Genomic DNA, 21,622 nt, shown 5'->3' on the forward strand with positions numbered 1-21,622 from the left:
TTTTCAATGTTGTTACGGGAAAGGATGAAGCTGATTGGTTAGTTCTTGTCACATGACCCGCGGTGCGCTTGCGGCATTCTGAAAAGTTGAGATGTTTTTACATTTTGCTATATCTAAAACGTACCGAACCGAACCGAACCGAACCGTGACATCAGTGTATCGTATCGAACCGAACCGTGAATTTTGTGAACCGTTACACCCCTAATATATATATATATATATATATATATATATATATATATATATATATATATATATATATATATATAATTCAAAGTTAATCAAAGATTATGTCTGTCCCAGGGCAGTGACTCTCAGGCAAGCATGTCAGACGTATCGTGCAGCGAGACAGCCTCGTCGTTCCCTTCTGCTGGTCAGGGGTCAGCACCAGAGATCCTGCTGGGGCTTGTGTACAATGCCACTACGGGACGTCTCTCTGTGGAGGTCATCAAAGGAAGCCACTTTAAAAACCTGGCAGCAAATAAACCTCCCAGTGAGTCCAAATGCTGTTTAACATGATTGCTTTAGATAGCCATTCCAGAGCACTTCACCATCAGATCAGTCTTGCATTGCTTATATAATCTTATATAAGATTTTCAGTAATGTCACCTTTTACCTTTGACCTTTCTCTCTCCATAATTTTCTGTCACCCTTCTTATAAACGCTGCCTTAAACAAACCTTCCCAAGCTTCTGTCACACTTCAGTCAAAGAGCGCAATATAAGAGCTCATAACTGCTCATAAATACCATCAAACAACATTCACCTTATAGTTTCTCTATATAGCGTTATGAAATGGTGATAAAGGCTGCATGTTTTTCTAATGCATTGGCCCTTAACCTGAAGTGATGCAGTGTGCTTTATGAACACATTACATCTGATCCAATGTGATGTCACTGAACCTTCTGACCTGCTCTTTTTCTCCTGCTGTTGTTGATATTCTCTCTCTATCTCCCTGATGTCTGCTGATCCCCTCTGCTCTTGCTGTCACTCCTCTCCTGTTGTCAGATGGTTTGTTCTGTTGTCTAAAGCACTTGATAGGTGGCCAGGTGTACATAATCCGAGGTGAGTTTTCTGTGGCTACCTTTATCAGCATCAGCCTGTTCATCCATCTTTCTGTTTTCACACGTCGTCTCTTCATCATCGATTCTAGTTTTTAGGCTGGCGAACACTTCTACATGGATGCTGAAGGTTTGACCTGTGGAAGATTTGAGTGCAAATTAATGTAAACCTCAATACAGAAGGAAGATTTAGAAAACATGTGAAATATGTTATCCATTCGGTCTTCATCCATGGAGAAGGTTAAAACGCTGTTATTTTAGACATTATGTTGGATGGTATGATGTTATTTTCTGTCCCCTATAGTGATTTTTGTATGTGTCCCATAACCATTTTTCTTTAATGTTTTATTTTTAAATACATTTACTCTATCATTTGCTTGGACCGTTTGAATGTTTCCTGTCATGTGAATGGTAGTTGCCAGAAAGATGGAGAAATCTTTGTAGACTTGTCGCCATGCGATTCTTCTGTATTTGGAGAGTGGAGAATTTGAGGACTTTTTTTTTTTTTTTCACAAAACATATTTTTGGGGATCTCACTGCTAACTTAAAATATCAATTAAATATGTTTAAAACACTTTTTATTTTAATTATTTTTTCAATAATTATTAATTTTTTCGGTTATTATATGTATTTATTATTATTATTAATAATAATAATAATCAAATAATAATAAATTCATGGTAGTATTATTATTTTAATATTTAGTCATATTTAGGGAACAAAAGCTGCAAATTGATGAGCAGGATTTTAGGTAATGTGATATATTGAAGACTACTAGAAGTCGATTTCTGTGGCAGGAAGTGTTCAGATTCCTGAATAACTGTATCACAGATTCTAATCAACCCTCTTTAATGGTTAATTAAAACCTTTCACATTCAGCTTGAGGAGCTGGAGATGATTTCCTCAGTGTCAGGTATAAGTCTGTGTTCCCATCTCTGAAATCAGCGCTTCTATTAGAGGAGAGTGAAACATTTCCTTGAAAACACAGCAGGATGCCTCCACAGGAAGCCCGCTCTCTAGACTCGTGGAACAGAACCGTCGCCCTGACACAAAGACACACAGAATACTAACTTCTGTTGTATTGTAGTGTATTCAGGCAGGGCAGCAGAAAGCACGCTCAGAGGAGTTCAACTGCACTCTGAATTAAACCCGGTGAAAGGCCTCAAGCTACCGCAGAGTCTGCTCTGAATGCATGTAGAGTCGCAGTTCAAAAGGTTCTGAAAGGAGAAGACAGAGGAGTGCTGCGGGACTCAATTATTAATCAGTGTGCATTGATTAGTGCCAAGCGTTAATGTAAAAAACAAACTGAATGGCCCATTTTCAGCCAATAAATTTCAGCCTGTATTAATGAATGGAATAATCAATTGCTTTTCAAATAAACTGAGAGACTGAAGCGTTGCCAGGCTGGAACTGTAGTATAGAAAACCTCCATGTGGCAAAGAAGCTGTACCACAATGTTATATCTTGACTCTTAATTTAACGTCCTCACTTCCGAACCTACAGTTTTTGTAATAGTATTATCTTTTTGTATTTTATTCCCAGCTGAAAATGGTTGTAATTCTTTTATTTTTGTTACTTTCCTTTTTTTTTTTTCTTTTTTTTTGGATTTTCCATTTTTCAAATCCGAATTATTGTCTTGTTTTGCAGGGGAAAAAAAAACTTAAAATAATAAATATTTATTTGATAAAACTATGTTTCTTCATCTTGTCACTAATACTGAGCTTTTTCTTGTTTTTAAGAATAAATCAAACAAAAAGCAGAAATGTACCATTAAAAACTGTTTCCAAATTGGGTAAAAAATAAATTATATTATATTATACTATAATGTATTTTCTTTTTTAATATTAGACAACATGAAAATGTATATAAAAAAAAAAAAAAAAATATATATATATATATATATTTTTTTTTTTTTTTTTTTTTTTTTTTTTTTTTTTTTAAATAAAATCAAAACAATGATTAGGAAAATCATTAAGGAAATGCTGAGGAAAGTCATTTCAAATTTTTCATGGTCAAATCAAATCAAACTGAGTCTTGACTGATTTGATGGTAAAAGTTTTAGGACTACTGGTCATAGTATTAAATGTTCTCTGTCTGACACCCTGTTTCATTCTGTTTCAGACACTTATGTAAAGCTGGCTCTACTGAACTCAATGGGTCAAGAGATGTCGAAGTGTAAGACGTCCATTTGCCGAGGCCAACCCAACCCCACCTACAAGGAGACCTTCGTGTTCCAAGTCGCTCTGTTCCAGCTCTCCGACGTCACACTCATCCTGTCGGTCTACAACAAGCGCAGCATGAAACGGAAGGAGATGATTGGCTGGATCTCTCTGGGGCTGAACAGCTCTGGGGAGGAGGAGCTGACACACTGGACACAGATGAAGGAATCGAAGGGACAACAGGTGTGTCGATGGCACAGTCTTTTGGAGTCCTAAAATGTCAACAAGTGATGGCATGATGTGTGTAATGGCATGGGGGACAGAGAGCAGGTCATGCCCTCGAACGGCCCCAAGATGACAGAGCTGGCCCTCACTGCAGTGCATTATGAGAAACACAGATGTAATCTGCTCTCCTTCCCAATGCATTGTGGAAAATGTGTTAGATACAATGGTGAGAACAGGGTTAGAGATGCCACCCTGTTAATGGAGAAAACAACTGAGGCAGACTTTTATCTTTATTTAGATATTTATTTGTATCTTTTTTTGACTGGTGTTTCTGTTTTTGTTCTGCTTAAGATTCAAATGGGGTTGTGGTGTTTTAGGCACAGTAAAAGAGAAAGAACAAACAGATATGGGAAAGCGTGGCCTAATGGTTAGAGGGTTGGACTCCCAATCGAAGGGTTGTGAGTTCTAGTCTCGGGCCGGACGGAATTGTGGGTGGGGGTAGTGCATGAACAGCTCTCTCTCCACCTTCAATACCACGACTTAGGTGCCCTTGAGCAAGGCATCGAACCCCCAACTGCTCCCCGGGCGCCGCAGCATAAATGGCTGCCCACTGCTCCGGGTGTGTGCTCACAGTGTGTGTGTGTGTGTGTTCACTGCTCTGTGTGTGTGCATTTCGGATGGGTTAAATGCAGAGCACAAATTCTGAGTATGGGTCACCATACTTGGCTGAATGTCACTTCACTTTCACTTTTCACTTTCATTTGTGTGAGATCCAGACGTGAAAGATCCGCAGAGGTGAGATAAGTTAAATATCTTGGCTCAGATTATAACTGCTGTCCTGAGATTGCATTACTCTGACCTACCAAAGTAGGACAGGGTAATTCAATTGAATTCAATTAAAGTTTATTTGTATAGCACTTTTTTTAAATTACTGTCAAGTTCACTAGATGCCATCCTGGGGTATTTTAATAGGAACTCTGGCAGATGTATCTATATGAATAGCTGGGTTCCTCAACGTGTGTCTAGATCTTTTTCTAATATGTGATTTAGTTTATTCCACTTTTAAAGGTAGTGCCAATTCAGGCTTCACCACATACAGCCTGTCATCCAGCATTATATGTCAGCTATTTTTTTTATTAGCAACCAGAAACACACCACAAAACAAATAGATAATTCATTCTCAATATAACATTAAGGATATAACTTTTGTTTTAACTATACTTTTCTAGAAACACCTTAATATAATAATTATATATTATACATAATAATATATTTATAACACTTTTAATATAATAATACCCTTATAATAAAAGTATGAATTATTATGTAAAAAAAAAAAAAAGTATATAAATTATTTGTTGGACAAATGCAGTCATGATATGAAACATATTATAAAACTTAAAATAAAAAAACTGTAAAACAGACTAATTAATTTCCTTATTTTTGATTTATTATAGTTTAACTATACATTATAGAAGAAATACCTTCAAATAATTCTAATAAAGTAATATAATGTCAGTTCAAACTTGGCGATAATTGAATTATACAATATTGACCACAATGTTTTCACAACTGTAAAGTCATAAAGAATGATAACAATAACAACTGCATTAATGTCCGGACCAACAGACGGTAATGTTCTGTATAGAGGAAATGACACAGCATTTAAAAACACCATTCCTGATGAAGAACAATGAGCACATGCATCATCAGCTCTTACTTTGACTTTAGAATCAAATCTGTGACTGTTCTGAATCATGAGACTATTGCGAAATTTTGGAATAGCTTCTAACATGGTGAAATGAAGGCTGCATTAAGTTAACAGTTTATAATATGGGTGTTTATTTGCCAGACTTTTACAACAGGCTGTTCCCTCTTTTATACTGAATTTGTGTCCTTACAATCCTGAATGTTCACGTTTTGTACCTGAGACCTTACACGGTAATGAAACAGTAGTGGACCAGTGTAGTGGACCAGTGATGAAACTGTGAGGATGCTCAGACTATGTGATGGCAAGGAAGCTTCTCAGCATTTTGCTCTGTCTTTACAAGTGTCCAGATCTCTGTGCGGTCAACCTGTGAACCTGTCTTAAACTAGTTTCTTTTCTTGAGCAATGGTCAACCTCACTCAGTGATTGTTACGTACTGTAAATGGCACATAGATTTTGCTGATCTATTTTTGTATCTATAAATCTGAGAAAATGGACTCACTTTCTTAGTAAATGTATGAAGCTCTGTGAGCAGTATGGAGTTGTAGACTTTGTTCTACTTTCACAGTTCAGTTGATTTTTTTTTTTTATTGGTGAATGTGCCACTCATTCTGTGTACGGTTTCAAAATATGACAAGATAAATGTTCAAAAACAAACAAAAAAGAGCTTCACCGCCTCGTCCCTGTTACAGTTTTGCAGGTCGATAGAAAAAAAGTATGAGTGTGAGAGATAAGGGGAGCGTATGTTACATACAGTTATGTGTATTCTTAGCTCTGCTGATGTCATCATTTCAGGTGATGATGTATGAAAAAGAGAGAGAAGAAGAAAGAAAAAAGTCAAGTGTGGCGAGCAGCTGGACTCTGAGCTGGTATGTTTGTACTAGAATTAAGCACATGTTTAGGGCACATAATTACAGTCATGAAACACATCTTGTGAAAGAGTCTCAAACAGTGATGGTTCTCAGAGAGTCACAACTGGACAATATCTTTGCTGACCATGTGTCACGAAACACACAGCTGGGCTGAGATTTCCCTCTAATGCTGAGACTGGGAGACGTTCTCAGATTCTTCTTCGCTTCTTACCATTCAGTCAACTTTTAAGCCTGAGAAGATGCCACAGCTGTCAAAATTACAGTGAGTTAATACAGCGCAAGTTTAAAACAAAAAAGCATTAAAGTGATTTATAATTTTTAGTTACAATAACCTTTTATCAATTGAATGCATCTTTGCTAGTACTAATAAAAGTATTATTTTTTTTTTTTTTTTAAACGTAGTTACCCCAAACTTTTACAAAAGTAAATCTCTTTAGAGGACTGGGAATATAACACACATATGGAATATACTTTTTTTTTCTTCGTATAAATCACCTACTTTTTACTAATTTACAAAATAATCATTATATTTAACTTGAACAACATGAGGGTGAGTGAATAAGGACAAGGTTTTCATTTTATTAGGAACTAGAAAACTTCTCTCAAACAGTGCCCAAACAGACACTGCATGCAAAGATGTCTGAGGTGTCTTAAGGAGAGGCGTTTCTTAACATCTTGACAGATGAAACAGCATTTTCTCTTATAATGTTTAATGTGTGTGAATGAGGCTTTCCAGAGCCTGATGAAACCTCACAGCTGTCACAGCAGTCTCTCCCACCACTCTGCAGTAGTCTGTTTGTAAGAAGATTGTAAGTATTTAGACAACAGAACAGTGACGGTCATTTAAAGACCCATCTTATTCTGAACTCAGAGACAGGGATTCTGTTCAGTTTACAGAACTGATAAACACCAGCATATATTTTTCTTAGGATTTATTGCACAAAAAGCATAGCACACACCCTCCTTGTGCTCTCTCTGTGTCCCAATGTGATTCAGGTTTAAAATGCCACTTTCACAAGGTGTGTTCCTACTAAAACAAGTTTTAAACATTTTATACGTTATACGTTATATGTTCTGAACTTTATGCACATGTTTATATTTGCAATTATTTTAATTTTGCCATTCCAGTTTATTCTTCAAATGCTTTAAATGAATTGCCTGTATACCCACCGATTCAGTCGGTGCCTTACTTTTCTGTGGAGATTGTTTTTATGATGTTTTTGAAATGTTGCAGCGATGTTGTGTCACCTTGTGTATTCATACTTCTGTACAACTGCTGTAATTTGATTTGTAAATGAAGTCTTACACGATACATTAAAAAGATCATTTTGAAAAGAAACACATCTGCTAAATGTCTTTGCCTGTTTTTATTTCAAGGAATGTTAGATTGAATCTAATGAAATATGGGACGCAAGTTGAAATTTTATATTTAGTGTACGAGGTCAAGAAGCACAGGGGAAAACTACATGACCATGTGATGCCGCATAAAGTCTTTGAGCAAAAAATCCAGTTGTCAATGACTATAAATCCTCTCTGTTGATTCCAGAAGTTTTTGAAACAGTGTCAAAGACAAATTTCTGTCAGAGTATGAAATTCTGAGAGGCTGAGTTTAGAGTAGATAATGATTTTTTTTTTTTTTTTTTATGACGGCAATGCCTCACACATACCTTTTTACACATACATTTACCATCATACAAATCTCTCACATACTTCTTTCCTATGCACTTTGGATGCTCATAAATATGTAGATGTCACTACCTGAAGTGTGTCCATGTGGGGGAAGTGTATTTTGAAGGGCCCATTAAACTTTCATTTTAATCCTGAGGGAAAGAGCTCTCTTCAAAGCGCTTAAACATGGACAGCAGCTCCGTGCAAGTCAATATTTATTCCTCACTGTGTGGCTGAAGTGAATAAAGATAAATGCAGAATTGAACTCTGTGAACTTACTACCAGAATGTAGCAGAAACCGAAGCATGCTGTCAGATCAAGAGCTCTAGTAAAGGATGAACAGACAGCAAAACGAGGGTATATAACTGAAAATGATTAGGCATCCTCTACTGCTGAAATAAAAGAAGGAATAAATATTCACCTAACCACTTGTACTGGACTGTAGCCAATATGGCACTATTGTCGATGGTCATTTTAGGTTTAACAAAACATAATGTTTACAATTCTATTTGTAAAAATGCACAAATTTCAGATATAAACAAAAAATGGGGGCAAACCAAACAATAATAATAATTTAAAAGGAATAATTATATAAAAGTAATATGTAAAATTTAAGTGTATCATGGGTTAATCCTTAAATAAAATATAAATTTTTATAGCCTGCTCAATGTACAATGTTGCAGACTACATAAAGTACAGAGCACTATAAAAGTGCTGGTAGAGTAAACCACAATATGTGGTTTCCATTTATTTAAAAGATGCTGTTTCTCTCTGAAGCCCCCATCACCTGGAAAAGTACTTCAACACAGGGCTGCTTGTCACACAAGAAAATAAATTACAGATTCTGGCACAGGATTGGATGTCTGCTTCTAACCAGAAACAGGGTGTGTTTTTTGGAACCTGGAGTCGGTTAAGAGGGAAACTGAGCAAGAAAAAAGCCTTTGTGTCTTTCTGTGTGTGTGTGTGTGTGTATGATTGTAGTTGTGGGGGCCAAAATTCGAAACAGTAATGTGTCCACAAAATATCCTCAAACACAAACTGATGGAACTTTTAAAAAGTAGATGGGAAAAATAAAATCTAAAAATCATAAACAAACAAAAACAAACATGGTTGTGGGAGGTCTTTAGGCTACACTCTACAGGTATAGGTGTTTGTGCGTGTCAGAGGACAGAAAGTGATGGAGGGACCTGAATCGCAGCCAAAGCGCCAAATAAATCGGCACACATTGGCGTTCACTCCACCTTCTATAAGGAATACCGAAGAAATCCGCTCAGGAGCGCGGCTGGTAAATACGGGCCGCCGCTCAAAAGGGAAATGTCTAACAGATGATTGGCGCCGTGCCCGCCCGCTCTACTTCTGCTGCGCGCTCCCGGCCCAACTTAAACGCAGCTCCTCTGACCAAAACCAGACACGCATACAAACACACACACAAAGCACCGGGGAAGCATTGCTGCTGGGACGTGACGCGACTGATCCTGAGCAAAAAGCTGCTGCTGTTTATTCCGAGGAATGGGGCGACGCTGCTCGTGTCCACTGACGTTAACAAGCCCAGCTCAAAGCAAACGCAATAACATCGCACCGTCTGCCGGTGAGGTCACTGTGGCACAAAGCAAAGCGACCTGCGCGGACACGCAACGGAGATTCCGTCACATCACAGCGGCTTTGTTCGTGCGCTGATTGACTGCTTGGCTTTGGATGATATTTTCCCAGCAGAACCTTATCGATTATTGCAAGACAAAAAGGCTCTCGCTGATGGATCGTGGATAGTTACTGATGAACCCAGCGGGACTGCAGCAGCGGAGCCCAGAGGAGAAAACGAGAGCGCGTCCACAACGACACATCTGATTAAATAAAACAGCACTCTTTTTGACTAATTCACCATTATAGATAAAGGTAAGTAAAAGTTCATATTATTTGGACATATTCGCACTGCTCAGAGTTACGCGCCACCCGCCTCCGGAGGCAAACCGACATGGCACAGTGCCAACACAAATGAACTACACTTGTGATCTCTCAAGTGTGTTAAGAGCGAACAACAGAAGTACACACAGAATCCCGTTTGTGTTATGTTAACTGGTACTAATGATCAAATATTACATATATTACATACATATTTTGTTTATATGAGGAATGCACAAGGCAAAGTGTGTACAATAGGTTCTTGTAGTCCTTTTTTATATACATATATATATATATATATATATATATATATATATATATATATATATATTTTTTTTTTTTTTTTTTTTTTTTGCCATCACTAGTTTGCATTAAATGGTCCTATAATTTGAAATCAACATTTATATCAATAGCTCATAGGGACTATATATTAAAAATATAATAAAAAAAAAACACATGTATCATACATGTGAGCTACATCCATCCTGTATCATCAATCAAAGATCTTTATTCTTTCATGTTTATATTATAATTTGTAAAATGTACTATAATTACACAATGACAGTGAGGTCACACACACAAATGCACACACATGAGCGTACACACACAGACACACATCTGGTTTACTGTCCTGGTGGGGACTATCCAAAGGCATAAATGGTTTTTGCACCGTACAAACTATGTACTCTATCGTCCTACACCAACCCTACACCTAAACCTACCCCTCACAGAAAACTTTCTGCATTTTTACATTCTCAAAAAAATGCATGATTCATAAGTTTGTTTCCCCATGGGGACCTCAATTTAGGTCCCCACGGTGACACGAGTCCCCATGAATCAGTGTGTATCCAGGTTTAAGTCCCCACCGGGAAAGAAAAACATATACACACACACACACACACAGCAATGTTCCTTTCACACATTAAAACACTCAAGCTCTGAATGTGTGTGTGTTGTAAGGGCAGGGAGCCAGAATTCTGTTACCACTTGATTCCCTTACAAGGAGATGAAATGTACAAGATGAAAGCACAATAACTTTATAGATGGACGCAGAGTGTTTGTTTTTGTCCTCATGAATGCGCAATTGCTGTTGCACAGGAAAATTGTGCATTGGTGTCTGCGTAGTGTAAGGCAAGGGACAGTTCTATGTGTGTGAGGCTATTGTTGTTGTTGTGTAAGAGAGAGAAACTATTGTGCGTGGCTGAGATGGTATGTGTTTGCGAGTGGGATTATTTGCTTCATTCTCAGCAATGGGTTCACTGCGCTGGCTGTGGCATCTGTTCCTGATGCTGTGGGGCAGGAGTGTGTGTGTTCGTGTGCATGTGGGTATTCCCCCTGAGATCACTGTGCCAGTTTAAGAGTGTCTGGCATACTGCCAGACATTGATCCCTCGATCTACAGCAGGCAAAAAGGAAAACCCACGCAATCGTTTACCGCCTGTGGTTCTCATCAGTCCGTTCCAGTCATTTGTGTCTGGGCATGGTGAGGATTTACTTCAAGAGACTTCTGAGGAGTCTGCAGGCTGCTCTTAATCATCTAAAACTTCAAACTTTCAAACTGTGGTTTGGAAGCCACATGGCACATCCTGTGCAGATCATCTTGATGTCAAACCTTCAATCACATTCAGAACCGACTCACCAAAAGGCTGTAGATAAACATTAGATATTGTATGTTGCAAAAACTGTACTGTCATCAAATTTGGTACAAACACATAATCCACAATCTGAGAGCAAGTATATACATTTATATGAGCAGGTTTTTGCATAGTCAAATTACACTCTTCATCTCTCCATCCTCTACAAATATATATTTATTTATTTGTATTTTTTTTAAAGAAATTAATCTATTTTTATTGGGCAGGACATAATAAATTGGACAAAAAGAACAAAGGTTTATGGACATTTATAATGTATATAACTAAGAAAATTAATGCCCACTGCTATGATTGGCTAACAGTTGCACATTAAAATAATAGATAGACGTACTCTGTAAACAAAGTGGGTAATTTGGGTTAAAAACATAAAAATACTAAGTATATATCAAACTATCTGGAACAGACTGTGCAATAGTGGTAAATACAAATTTACTCCCACTTTTTTGTTGCAATATTACTGTTGGATTCAATATAGTCAGACTCAGCACTGCATCATCTTTTACTTTCAGTCTGAAAAGCCTGTCAAAGTGCCAATTAAAAACGAATCAGTAGAAAAGTTAGGCAAACAAACATGCAGTGTTTCACATGAAAGAGAAATGGATTTGCACCACAAAAACACTCACATCCGATGTAGAGACGGTGTTAGGATCACAAGGAAGGAAGGTTTCTTCAAAACTTACACTGCACAGTATCTTCCAAACCAAGTCATTTTGATAGCTTGGTTTCAATAAAAGTTGTTTATGAACTAATAAAAGTCAAGTTAAAGTCAAAGTCAGTACAAAAGAGTTCTGAAACTTACAAAATGTTTTCATAGTACATTGACCTAAAAGATCAAGGGAAATTTGACTCTCAGTTCATGGCCCCTTTAAGTAGTGCAACAGTTTTTAACATTAAAATACAATTTAATAAACAATACAATAGAAAACATTTTAAATTGTAATAGTTTTCACAGTATTACAGTTTTCTGATCAAATAAATAAGCCTTGGTGAGCATAAGAGATTAATACCATTAATATCCATTCATATTTTAACTTTTTTATAATTTAAAGAAGAAACCAATCCGATGTATAGTTGACATTTGAGGATAATACTATAGAACAGCACTAAACGTTTTTTCAGTTAGAGTGTTTTCAGGTTTAACTTTCATATAAAAGTTTTTCAGTTTATTTTCGTATAAAAATATGGCATGCAGTTGCATCAAACAATGGTATAAACATCATTCAATGTAAATTGAATATAATCATAATTAATAATTGCAATAACAATTTTAAGGGAATAATCAACAATTATGATTTTTGTCATAATCGTGCAGCCCTAATTTAAACAGTTTTTAATTCCTTTTTTTTTATATTTACTTGAAAATATTTTTTATTTGGTATTATAAAGCAAAAAAAAGGAATTAATAGATAGCTAATTTAGTTTCTATACTAAGATGAGTTGGTTTTCACCCACAATATAGTTTTTATATGATTTTAATAATATTATTATGATAAATTAATCAAATGTTGTTGTTTTTTTATGTTTCGTGAGTTTATAAAAAGTGACGTGACATACAGCCAAGTATGGTAACCCATACTCAGAATTTGTGTTCTGCATTTAACCCATCCAAAGTGCACACACACAGCAGTGAACACACACAAACCGTGAACACACACCTGGAGCAGTGGGCAGCCATTTATAAGACAATATATAGACTTTCAGTAGACACTAATAAAAAGTGTTGCTGTCTAAACACAAATAAATCACAGCCATAACATAATAAATCAGAGACCACCGTGATGTAAATATCATACTCATTTAAATGATAGCAGGAATTATGTGATTACCCTGCCCCTTTTGAGTATACAGAGAGCATGTATTGCCCTTCCTCTGTCTCTAAAACACACACACACACACACACACACACAGCTTCAAGCTCTGACTCTTAACAGCAGGGATGCATGGATAGCCAGAACATTCCTTCAGAACTGATGTGGCGTTTGTGTCAGCACGATCATGTTACTGTGCTAACCTCACACACACATAAGCTCACACACACACACGAGGACTGCTGGCCGAAGTCAGTATAATTTTTCTCTTATTTTATCTGTCTAACACCGTTACAGTCTTTGCTTGCAGTATAGACATAGTGCAACTCTTTTTTTTCTCTCTCCCTCTGAGTTTGATTTAACCTAGACAAGCTGAGCAGCCACATAGCTCTTGGCAGGCGGGAAAGGTGTTCCTGCTTCTCTTTTTTTCTCTTTCATTTTTTTCCCTCATTCCCTCCTCTCTTTCCTCAGGCTTTGTATGTGTGTGTGAAACATGTTTAGATGGATGTTTTACCTCCTCAGCTGGGTGTTGCCTACATTTTCTGTCTGAGCATGAGAGAATGAAAGAGACTACCTAATGACCTAGATTACAGTCTGCAGGATGTGTTCAGATCCCCAATGCAACATTTCAATTCTTAAATAAACCTCCTCTGTCTCGCTGATAGATTCAGGTCATGGAAAGCTTTAACCCAAACTGTTGAATGGAAGTCCTGCACCCTGAGGAGGACACATGTGGTTTAAATGCTTCCAGCACCCAGGCAAAAAGCAGTTTCTGTGCAGATGGATGATAGTTCCTGGCGAGGTGTGTAAGTGTGTGTGTGTAATCTTTTCACCTGATGGTAGATTGGGGCATCACTTCAGCAGGGTGTGTTTCACACATTACTATGTGACTCTTTGTAGTCAGTGTGGGTTCTGCATTCATGAATTAAAGATGTATTTCATGTCATTCCAAATCTTTTTTCTTCTATGGCCCCAAAAAAAGCAAAATAAAAGCATCATAAACTGGTTCATGCAACTTGCATTATAAGACGTCTGAAGCGATACAAACTTTGTGTTAAGAAATGAAAATTTAAGTCATTATACCCTGTTCTCCCTCTGCCGTAGCGTTCATATTAAATGTCACTTTTAGACATCATGTCAGCTTTGTAGTTATTGACAGTCATCAAACATGATGCAATTAATTTGCCTAAAGGCTCAATATATAACTGAATGCAGACATAAATAAGATTTGAGACCTACAGTGGAAGCCAATATTTTTTTAGTGAACAACTTGCTTTGTTTGTTTACAAGACAAAAATATCATATGGCTTTAGAAGACTTGTAATATAGTGCATAAGTTGCATGGACCACTTTTATGATACTTTTATGCTGCTTCTTTGTCGTACCATTCAATATTCAGAATTGTCAACTTTTCTGTTCCACAGAAGAAAAAGAAAGTCATGTGAGTGTGTAAATTAAAAATAAATAAATACATTTAGCTTGAACTATTTTTTTATGTTTATTAAACTCAATAGAAAGTCATAAATACCCATGAAATATTGTTGTCTCTCTGTTTTACCTCCATATTTTGTCATAATTTACATCATTGAACGTGTGTTTATATCAGTTACTCATGTTTCTCATAAATCACGGGTCTGTTTCTGGGTCACGCCGTGTGCGCAGACTGTGGCGTTTCTGATGACTCTCTAGCTCTGTGCATGTGCCAAGAACAAGTTTGTGGTCGACATTCACTGGAGTTTTAGAATGATCTGTCAACCTGGTTTTCCAAAGAGCAGAGCATGATATGAGCTGATGCCTAAAGCTCTTTTCAAAACCTGACTAATTGTGCAATGCTTTGTTTTCTTTCTGTCTGCTCTGACTCTCTCTCTTCTAACTTCTAGCTTAACTTCTAGCGACGAAGCATTTTGAAAACTGTTTAAATCATTTCAAAGGATTAAATTTCAAGGTAGAATAACCACTCAATAAGACTATTGTTCCTAATAAACTATACATGAGAAGTGCATGTTCCAAGAAGTTAGCAAATCTGGCAAAACCTGCCTTTGAGGGCATAAGAAGAGCTTCTTATATATATATATACACACACACACACACACACACAGTACAGTAAGTCCCCATTAAGCAAATGAGTGAATGAGCTTTACAGTTTTAACAGCTTTTATGACCCAGTAAAGAGCTTCATGAGCTTTGGATGTTTTGGTTTTAGTAAGTTAAGCCAAAGACTACATTACCTCAATGGAAAAATGTAATTGTGGTTTTTGCATAGGAAAAACCACGATTGCAAAAACAGAAAGTTTATCCCTTACACGATTCCTTAGTTTAGATCACTCATTTTTTCTTTCTTTCACTCTCTCTGTCTGGTTTTAGCATCAACTGCTTTCTATTATTTGTAGTTTTAGCATTACTGCGCTTCACAGTTCTAATACACACTCCCTTCTGTACCCTGTGATATTTGTGTATGTGTGCGTGTGTGACTGATGAGCTGCAAATCCAACGCATCCAGCACCTTTTTTATGTTTTCTTCACATGAAAATGAAAGTTAAAGAGGTGGAGAGAGAGAGAGAGAGTGAATAAAAGCACAAAACTAGCAAAGAGACAAAGACAGACAGTGTGTGTGTGTGTGTGAGAGAGAGAGAGAGAGAGAGCTCTGCTTCTATGTCAGCTCTCTGTCTTCTAAAGCATAAATTCAAAGCAGAATTGTGGGCGGAATGAGAAACAGGTAACAGTACAAGGGAGAGGAGGATCTGCTTTGATTAAACACGTCTCGCTCACATGAGCTCAGTGTGATCCAAACCCTGCAGAAACCGACCAAAAACAGGACAGGTTATTACAGCCGAATTAAGTTTACTGCAAAAGGAACCATTTTTGCATTTGTGTGCATGCAAAAAAAAAAAAAGTATGTGAAATTTTTACAATATTTGCTTTACAGACTTCTCATTTAGTGCAATTGATTATTTAAAAATTAATGCAATAACATTAACACAATTAGTCATGTCCATGAACCTGTATGTGAATTCCACAACACAGTACATTCCCCAGAAAAAGAAAATGTTAAAAAGGTTGACAATTATCAATAAATACATATATATATATATATATATATATATATATATATATATATATACATATATATATATATATATATATATATATATATATATATATATATATATATATATATATATATATATATATATATATATATATATATGTCAGTTCTTTTGTCTGCCACAACAGTGTAATAAATTCTCCTCATTCTGGGAATTTTCTCAGTTAACACTAAAATATATGATTAATTTGAATAATTAATTAATATATCATTTGAATTCTATATTTTAATCAGTTGACAGCCCTAATATATCAAATAAACTTTATTTGTTGTCATATGACAATTGTGTCACCAGATACAATTCTCACGTGACAACAAAGTTTATCAGAAAACTAGCAGTTCAATAAGTGCCAACTGAAACCACTACATGAGAGTAATAGTGTGTGTGAAAGAAACTGTCAGTGAAGATTAATGACCTTTGTAGAGGCAGTCATCCAGAACTTATCCTCTCTCTCCCCTGTCACTGCGTGTGGTAGAACAGAGAACAAAATGATTAAAGACCGATCACACAAACAGATACCTTCCCTTCAGCAACTTCTATTGAATTTTTTTCTCACTCTATCTCATTATCTGAGTGTTTCCGAGTGTGTGTTTTTGCTCTATTAGCTTTTTTAAAGAGTCTTGATGTGTTTTTCAAATGCCTTGTTAGTGTAATCTTCAAAGATAGAGGAAATAAGTCTACAACCGAAGTGTATAATGGAGTAGCACAGTGTTGTTAAGAGATTGCTTTCTTTAAAAGGGTCTTAATGAGGACTCAACTTTTCCTTGCTCTTTTGAGATAAAAGAGTTCATTGTAATATGAGAACATACTGCAACTTTCAGAATGCAAAACTTGCTCCCCAGTGAGAAAATAACATGTGTTGATAACTAGAATGCAAGACTCTCAATGAAAGCCACAAATAATCTAGTGGCTGTTTATTTTTAAGACTGTGATCATTTCAATTACATCTTAACAGTATTAGCTGCAAATTTCAGCACAGATTGTTTTGTAAACCTGTCACAAATGTAACACAAGCTTCACAAAGAGACTGTTATTAAAGGATTTAAATTATGAGTTGATTGCAAAAACTTTACTGACATCAAACTTTTCTTGAAGTGTGACTCGTGTTTAAATCAATAGCAAAAACATTTTAAGATATGACTTCTCTATGAACACACAAACTGAATAGTGGTACAGTACATATACTGTATTCAGACAGTCTTAAATGAAAACCTGTGTTTTAAGGGATATTTCATTAAAAAAATCTACATTCTTTCATCTTTTACTCATCTATATGTGGTTCCAAACCTGTATGATTTTTATGCAACGCATGTCATTTGTAGCCTATACTGTATGTATTATAAATACAGTATGTAGAACAGATTTGAATATATATAAATATTTCAACTCTTTTTGTGAATACAAAGTTAATGGGGTACAAAGCAACACTGGACCCCGCTGGCACTGACAGGGGATAAAACACATCTTCTGTATTCCATGGAAGACGAGAAGTCATAGTGTTGGAATGACATGATGTGCTTTTTAATGACGTGATTTTTTTTTAAATAATTATCTTTGTGTGTTTGTAGTTCAGGACTGAGGCGAAACTATGGCTTTGGTCCTATCAATGAACCCATTTTGTGAGCCTGAGGCAGAAGCCCCGCCATCCATCTACCATCCGATCTGGGAATCTGAACATTGCAGTAAAAGCTGTATCTCCACCCCCTCACCACCAGGGGGTGACACCCATGGGCTCATAGAAGGTCTGAAACTAATCTCCTCTCTGAAAAACAGACTACTATGAACACGAACAATGCTGATGCTGAGTGCTGATGATGTTCTGTTCCAAAGTAGATGTTATAAAATCTGTTATCTAATTTGGGAACTAAAATAGGCCAGGAATTCCCATCATACTGGTCTTTAATCTAGAAGACTTAGACAATTAATGAACCTTCCCATTATCTCCAGCGCCCCATCACAGACGAGCTCCTGATCATGTGATGGATCGTGTGGCCATGTCACGGATCTCTTATTTCAAGAGGAAGTTCGTGGAGGATGAAGAACCTGTACTGAGCTTCAGGAGTTACTGCCACACTGTAAGTCTTCTAGGCCTACATAAATCTACACACCATTTTATATTATTTATAGTACAACACTTTTACTCCAGGTTTCACAGTCAAGGCTTAAGCCTAGTCCCAGACTAAGATGTAAGTCCAAACTTGCACTGATTCACGTCTCCAATAAGCACCACTTGTTTTTTTATCTTCTAAAAGTTTTTAGTTCCCTAATTTAATGTTTATCAATTAATGACAGTACATACCTCTTCAAACAAAACAAATAATTTGATCCTCACAACACATGAATCATACATATTAACTTGATAGCTGACCTGACCTCACTTATGAATTCTCAACTTGTCTTCCGGGCCAACAGGTGTCACCGGTCCTGGAGGAGCGCACTCACATTCTCCGTCTCTCTCTTTCGAAACTGCGTTTCATGGATGACCCAGAGTCCTTCTTACGGCGCTCCGTGCTCATCAACAACCTTCTCCGTCGCCTCAGAAATGAAATCCTCCTTCAGAGTGACTGGTGCTTCCCATCGGGTCCCACAGCAACACCTTGTCCCCTCCAATCCCCTGCCACAAATAACCCTCTTCCCCCTCCAGTCCTGCAGCCCTGCATTACGCCACCTGGGCCGTACCGCAAACGCCTGCGTCTGCTGAGGAGGGAAGGCCCAGAGTGCATCCCAGCCTGCTGCTGTTTATACGCAGCCGGCCGTTACCTTCAGCTTCCTCTGTCTGTGTACGAACGGGATGTATACACCAACTCTCACCCTACTTCTTCATCACCATCTTCAGTTAGATTTCCACAGCTGCTGGAGGAGGAGGACGAGGAGGAAGACAGTGATGAAGAAGAGGACTCTGTGTGTCCTATGTTGGCTCTCTGTCAAGCTGAAACCAGAGAGCAGAACAGGACGTGGGATGGTCTACGTCCACAGAGCCACAGGGAAAACGAGACCCAGGAGAGAGAGAGAGAGAAAGGGAAGGAGAGGGTTAGAGGAGGAGAGGTTTCACAGCGATGGATTACAGACGCTATAGGTACTGGACACCATGGGCCTCTCACCAGGGCTCACGTGAGGGGAAAATAACAACTGAACACTTGCTGTGGAAACAAAGGAAGAAACTGGTTTCCAGCGGCCAAATAGATGTTACGTATAGGAACCAGAATATCAATGGTCAATGTTTTTGAATTTTTAGGTACTTTTTTGTACTTCTGGATTCCGCAACATCCCAGATCAAAAGGGACAGTGAATTCACATATTGCTTGTCTCTTGCGAAAAATACCATACTGTGCCTTAAATGTTCCTGTTTAATCTGTTTGATGTGTTTATAGATATTTGTGACTGAACCAGTTTAATCCGCAAAGTATGGAAGCTCGTTTAAATAAACTCACAGTTCTGAGAAGAAAAGACAAGAGTTGCAAAATATAAACTCACAGTTGTTATAGGGAAAAAAAAAATTGAATAAAAAAAAGTAACATTTATCTTATTTTATTACATATCGGAAATTGCTGAATTTTCAATAATTTGAGGTTTATATCTTGCAATTCTGCAATTTTATCTATTCCATGGCAGAAATAGCCTTCCATAGTGATGGGCACCATGTGAAGTAAAAAAGATTCACACTCATTTAGAATTTGTAAAGAAAAAAAAATGCTAATAATAATAAAATGTTCGAAATTTCATAGGCACTTGAGAAATGCATGTCATAGGTTGCTTTCCATGACGATCATGTTTACAGGCAGTGGATTTTAGCCAGAATGCATGAGGCCCTGAAGGTGGCCATAATGTTTAATAAAATACTATTTCATTTAGCACCCTTAACATTTCATACATTTGCATATTCATGAGATAAAACAACCTAATTGATGTTTGCTGACAGAGATCACAGATACAGTTAACTTATTATCCCTATTAATTAGTTTTTTTGAGGTCCACTGATTCAAGTGATTATTGGTGCGAATGAGAGAATCTTCAGTCACTATGAAAGTTTTTATTTCATGCACTTTCTTTGTTTATGTGTTTTCTCTACATTTATTTTTTTATTTCAATAAACACAACACGATTGGAGAACCGAGGAGCTGATGATAACTGCGCATTAGCAGACTTACACACAGCGCGTCTGAACCAAACTGGTTCTTTTGGTGATTCATTCTGAACTGATTCTGTGCTAATGTTATGAGCCCAGGTAAACCGAAGGATTGAATCAAGGGCAATCATCGCCAATGACGTCATTACGTCGAGCGCAAAAGAACCGTTTAACCGTTTTCTTCAACCGGTTTATTGAATCGAACTGTCCGAAAGAAGTACCGGTGATCCGAAAACCAATGCACCCGGTTCTTGACTTGTGAACGAGTCAGTCTGTTGTTCGTTATCTGGCTTGGCTCAGTGTTTATCTTCAGTTCTCTATTCACAGCAGTTCAGTCAGTGTACTGTTTGAGTGCATGAATTACTCCGGGATATTGGTTTATTTTAACTCGGAGTGTCAGCCACATTAAAAAAGTTAACAGCTTCATTTGAGTCATTTGTGGATTAATGCGTATTGGAGACACAAAACATTTCAAACGATTCAATTCGATTTGGTGAACTGGTTCAAAAAGATCCGGTTACATCGAGTGATTCGTTCGCGTGACCCTCTGATGTCACATGGACTACTTTGATGATGTTTTTCTTACCTTTCTGGACATGGACAGTACACCGTACACACAGTTTCAATGGAGGGACTGAGAGCTCTCGGACTAAATCTAAAATATCTTAAACTGTGTTCCGAAGATGAACGGAGGTCTCACGGGTTTGGAACGACATGAGGGTGAGTTAATAATGACATAATTTTGATTATTTGGGTGAACTAACCCTTTAAGCTCAGAACTGCTTCGAGAATCATTTCGAAATAACTGAAAAAATTATTCTTATATTAAATGTATATTCAGAGAAATGTACAAAGTTTTCTGACCTTAGATGCATTTAAACCTGTTGTAGGGGACTCCAACACAATATTAGGACACTTTAAAATACCATATGACCTGCTCTTTAAACATTTTTTCAGGTTTGAATGTGTGTGTTTTTTGTGAGATGTGTTAAGAATAAAGGAATGATCCCAAGCTTACAATGTTCCCTTTATCTCCTTGTGATGTGATTATATCTGGCATGCAGCTCATTTCTTTGGACTCTCTCTCTCTCTCTCTCACTAACTCGCTCACACACAAACACACATATTTTCTCACTCATTCACTTTCTTATTACTCTTGCTGTCACCTTTTCGCATCCTTCCTCTCTTACCCATTATCACTATGGAAACAATGTTTACTGGAAGAGCAGTCTGGGATCCCCTGAGGCAAAAAAAATGGTTCATGGCAAACACACACCCCACAATCAATCATGCACACATACACTCAGTGGTTATTATGAAAACTCACATAAACGTCG

The 21,622-nt window shown here is 37.1% G+C and overlaps 2 protein-coding genes across 3 annotated transcripts in view; both read left to right on the plus strand.

The window, feature by feature from the left end:
- The window catches only part of LOC128026588 (synaptotagmin-14-like), a 47,983-nt gene extending 43,793 nt beyond the window's left edge, over window positions 1-4,190 (plus strand). The window contains exons 7-9 of the mRNA XM_052613844.1: window positions 304-493; window positions 1,007-1,063; window positions 3,181-4,190. Of these exons, the coding sequence (XP_052469804.1) occupies window positions 304-493; window positions 1,007-1,063; window positions 3,181-3,494 (561 nt within the window). The 3' untranslated portion in view covers window positions 3,495-4,190. The remainder of the gene's footprint in view (window positions 1-303; window positions 494-1,006; window positions 1,064-3,180) is intronic.
- A 4,880-nt stretch (window positions 4,191-9,070) lies between these two features.
- LOC128026631 (SERTA domain-containing protein 4-like) lies at window positions 9,071-21,305 on the plus strand. 2 transcript variants are annotated; one of them, XM_052613874.1, is made up of 4 exons: window positions 9,071-9,584; window positions 17,728-17,901; window positions 18,107-18,234; window positions 18,572-21,305. In XM_052613874.1, exons 2-4 carry the CDS (start codon window positions 17,748-17,750, stop codon window positions 19,283-19,285), a joined length of 996 nt encoding a protein of 331 aa, XP_052469834.1. In that variant the 5' UTR covers window positions 9,071-9,584; window positions 17,728-17,747; the 3' UTR covers window positions 19,286-21,305. The 2 variants fall into 2 exon arrangements, with proteins under 2 accessions (XP_052469834.1, XP_052469835.1); XM_052613875.1 differs by having other exon boundaries at window positions 17,733-17,901.
- The last annotated feature ends 317 nt before the right edge of the window (window positions 21,306-21,622 follow it).

The sequence above is a fragment of the Carassius gibelio genome, chromosome A13, assembly GCF_023724105.1.
Source record: "Carassius gibelio isolate Cgi1373 ecotype wild population from Czech Republic chromosome A13, carGib1.2-hapl.c, whole genome shotgun sequence".
Classification (NCBI taxonomy): domain Eukaryota; kingdom Metazoa; phylum Chordata; class Actinopteri; order Cypriniformes; family Cyprinidae; genus Carassius; species Carassius gibelio.